The sequence below is a fragment of the Quercus suber genome, unplaced genomic scaffold, assembly GCF_002906115.3.
Source record: "Quercus suber isolate HL8 unplaced genomic scaffold, Cork oak 2.0 scaffold_211, whole genome shotgun sequence".
NCBI lineage: Eukaryota > Viridiplantae > Streptophyta > Magnoliopsida > Fagales > Fagaceae > Quercus > Quercus suber.
In genome coordinates, this window is record NW_027069669.1 from 674,746 (window position 1) to 678,977 (window position 4,232).

Below are 4,232 nucleotides of genomic sequence, written 5' to 3' on the forward strand. Positions count from 1 at the left end.
AAACATCAACAATTTTTAAGTTTTGGCTTTGAAACATAACATGTTATTTGATAAAAATTACAAACTTGACTTATAATTTGATTAAGTACCGCCTTACACCTATTAAGCGGGAATCATTCAACCTTTTTAACCAATGCACTCATAACTTTACAATAAGCATGGATCACAAAACTTATTATACCAAAAAACATCAAATGACAAACATTGTCTAAATGCATGTTTGTTTTTCTTATTAACATGCACATATTTATGATGATGAAAACTACACAACCAAAGTAGATGTGACAGCTAGCTAGGCATTAAATCAAATCATCATTGCTTGTTCTTCTCCATTTCCCAATGCCTCCCCCCATTCTTCTTCTTCTTCTCTCCTTGCTTCTTCTTCCTCCCATTCTGCTGCTTCTTGTCTTCGTTTCTTTTCCTCTACTTCTTCTCTCTCTTTTCTTGTGGTCTCTCTTTCTGGTTCTTCTTGTCCCCTTCTCTCTTCTTCTTTCCTCGTAGGTTCTTCTTGTTCTCTTTTTGCATCCTCTTCTCTCTCTCTAGTATGTTCTCGTCTCCAAGTCTCTTCCTCTTTGTGCTCTCTTTCCCTTTTTTCCCTCATTGGTTCTTCTCTTGCTTCCTTTTTCCTTTCCTCTTCCCATCTTCTCCTCCTCTCTTCTTCTTCCCCCTTGGCTTCTTCTTGTTCCCACTTTGCATCTTCCTCTCTCTTTCTAGCTTCCTCTTTCTCCCTTTTTGCTTCCGCTTCTCTCTCTTTCTCTTCTTCCTTTCTTTCTTCCTCCCTAGCTTCTTCCTCCTCCCTTTTTGCTTCCTCTTTCTCTCTCTTTCTAGCTTCTTCTTCCTCTCTTTCTTTCTCTTCTCTCTTTTTCTCTTCTTCCTCTCTTTCTTTCTCTTCCTCTCTCTTCTTAGCTTCCTTTTCCTCCATTAGCCTCTGCTCTTCCTCAGCACAATTGCAACACTCTAGTATGACTGACTCAGGCTGTTGATTCATAAGCTGATCAATCACAGTACTGTTAGTGACATTGAAGGACAAGGCCAACACGCGCTTGTCCAAAGTTTGAAAAACTGAACTCTTTCCTGCCAGAAATTGGGGATTAATTTTCCTTCTTGTTGTGCTAAATCCCATGAAAACAAATGACTCATTGTTGAAAGATATCTGGGCCATGGGATGGAACTTAGGCACAGCAAAAACATCTCCTTCCTCCACCCTGAACCTCATATTGTTGCATTCTGATTTCTTTGCAGTGCTAGAACAAACCAGCCGAACCATCCCTTCTCCTCGTAACACTATTGATATCTCAGTTGCCAATGGATTCCAGTGTGGCCCCATCATTGAGCCCTTCAAAAAAACAAGTTAAAATAGAGTTAGAATTAGGTGTTACATTTCCAATGGACCAAGAAGCAAGCTGTTAAAAACAAAATTCACTAACCTTTGTTAGATTCACCATGAAAAGTCCAATATTGGAACCCTTCAACAAATGCAAATTTTTCTTGGTTACTGTTAGGCTCCACCCGTTGCTATTCTCAAAATCTGGCTTTTCATCAAAAATATTATAGGGTTTCTTCTTATTGTCGCCGCATAACATGCCACCTCTTCCTCTTCGGAAGACTTGGAGGAGGAGATCGTCTAATTCCCAGAAGTTTGTTTCTGTTTCCTTTGTTGGCTCTGCATGCACTATGCCTGGTGGCTGAGTTCCTTTTGTTATTTTTCTTATCAAATCCTCCGAGACCTAGAGATATAGTAATATTTTTATAGATCTTAGCTTATTATACATACTAAGCACATATATATAATCAATATGAAAATCTTTCAGCCCTATTTTCTAGAAAGATATAATGATGAAGTGGATCATTGGGTCCAAAATTCACGTCACCCACAACTATCACAAAATAAAGAATTTATTTCAGATAAAAGTAAAAGGCAGATACTGTCATTTCATTTCAAATGCAACTAAAACTTAGTACTTGGGACATAAAACCAATGTTTATAAGATCTTTCTTGCCTCCAAACACTCACATGTATATATACATGAAAACTATTAGCCTAAAGAGAACTACCAGGAAAAAACTCAAGAACTTTAGGATTATTATTGCATTAAAAGAAATAGTTCATCTCCGTACACACCCAAATCTATACCAATTTTCACAACGTTACCGTGTGTCGATTTTGTAATTAGATTACAATACTTTTCACATGGGACCATCATATATATGTACTTGTTGCAAAAGTGAATTTAAGTGCACTTTTGTGACACTTAAGTATATTGTATATTTCATGGATACTTGATCAAAAAGTAAATTTAGATGCACTAATCATAAGGTGACATTTAAACATATGATGGGGATTTAGTACGTTTTAGGTACATCTCTATAATTTTTCTTAAAAGAATATGAAATGCTTCTGCTTAAGAAAATTTAAAAATTACTATAAATTATAATAGGGACAATAGAATATTCTTGGTATTTAATTATACATCGAGCAGGTACTAGAATGAAAAATGAAACTGATTGGAACTTGGTAGGTATATACCTTGAAAGCTGCTTTGAGGACTTCCTTATCAAAGCTTCGCAACAAGTTGCCAATAGTTGAGTATGCCCCAATTGTTGGCTCCTGCATTGGTTTTAATCAGTACTAACTTTTAGATAGCAAAACTAAGCAACTTAAATATCCTATATATATTATAGCAAATCTACTAGATATAGTCGAATGAAAGAAATTTTTTTAAAAATAGAAAATAATAGGGTACTTATTACACATTAAAAGAAGCTCATACATATAAGTCATCATCTGTATTGGTGAAGATTGCATATATCCTAAGCTTCAGTCGCTCCGGCTGTAAGCTGCTATGTACGTAGAAGATAGAGCCTGACTTGAGCCTGTAGATATCTCCTCTACGTAAATCCACTCTCCTCATTTCACCAAGAGTATCAGTCCAAGTCAACCTCCCACTTCCTATATATATATACACCCACAAAAAATATAATGCATATATACATGGGAATATTTAGAAATAAAAAATAATAATGAATATAGTACTTGTGATTAGAAAATTAAACCCCAACGCTTAGGCATTAGTGAATTACAATTTATAGTAGAAGCAATTAAATGGTTTATTTTAAGTGAGTTTGCGTTAGCTATTTCTTTTAGAGTCACTGACCTTATTTGTTTATTAACTGTTTATGTACAACATTTTAAAAGGTCGATTTTTCTAAGAATAAATAAAATGCTTGGATTAAAAAAAATTACAAAATATTTGTTAAAACTTGTTAAAAAGTCGTGAGTGATGAAGAAAAGTGACGGATGCATATGATTACAGCTATTATCAAATAACAAGTTGTAAATTGTGGACGTGCTGATTGATATATTCCCATAACTTTTCTTCTTCATTCACAACTTACCATCACGACGAGTTATTACACAATTCGTTATGACAAAATTGTGTAATGTAATTTTTAATGGTCCCGTCAAGTATAATTATACTCTTTTTTTTTTTGGTCAATTTGAAGTAAGCAAGCGCAAACTTTCAAGTAAAATAAAATTAATCCATATATATGCGAAAGTCACAGCACCTGTGTGGACATAAAAGACCATGTCAGCATGGAGGAGTACGGGAAGAAATAGCGAGTTTGGATCCAACGAGATGAACTGGAGGTGGTATTGCCCTCGTGCTCCATCACCGATCTCAATGGCTGAGACCTCTCCGTATTCTGTCACAACAAGTTGTCTCCTTTCATCTTTCCTCACTACAGGCTCCAAACCTGAGGCATCCTCCTTTAAAGCCTTATTCACATGCAAAAACAGAGAAAGAGAAAGAAACAAGAGTAAGAGAAATGAAGTTTTGTTAGACATTATTTCCTTTCAGAGAGAGAGCTCAATTCTCTTAGCTTCGGAGTGATCGAGCTGCGTCTATATAGATGAAGATGATGACGATTGATGAGCTAAAGAGGTACGTGTCTTTCTCTATGGACACGTACATTTGCATGGAACAGGTGGCTGGTGATTGGGTCTAGGTCTTTCCCGCATAAGCTCAAGTAGCTAGGGTTGATCCGAAATGGAGGGGTCCATGGTCTTATTTGCCGAAAAATGCTAAACCTACCCCTAAAGATTTTACTATATAATATTATCTTTACAAACTCAGGTAAGAATGAATAATATAATTGGTACATTTAAAAAATCTAATAAATAGATTTAAATTTTTTTTTTTTGAATGATGGGTGACAAATAAATTTGTAAA

General features: G+C 35.4%; 1 protein-coding gene across 1 annotated transcript; it reads right to left on the reverse strand.

Moving 5' to 3' along the window:
- Positions 1–204: 204 nt before the first annotated feature.
- LOC112039137 (vicilin-like seed storage protein At2g18540) lies at positions 205–3,881 on the reverse strand. Its single transcript, XM_024071981.2, has 5 exons — positions 3,568–3,881; positions 2,772–2,950; positions 2,528–2,608; positions 1,428–1,727; positions 205–1,336 (listed from the first exon to the last, which is right to left on the reverse strand). The coding sequence occupies exons 1-5, from the start codon at positions 3,845–3,847 to the stop codon at positions 305–307; spliced, it is 1,872 nt and encodes a 623-aa protein (XP_023927749.2). The 5' UTR covers positions 3,848–3,881; the 3' UTR covers positions 205–304.
- Between the last annotated feature and the right edge of the window lie 351 nt (positions 3,882–4,232).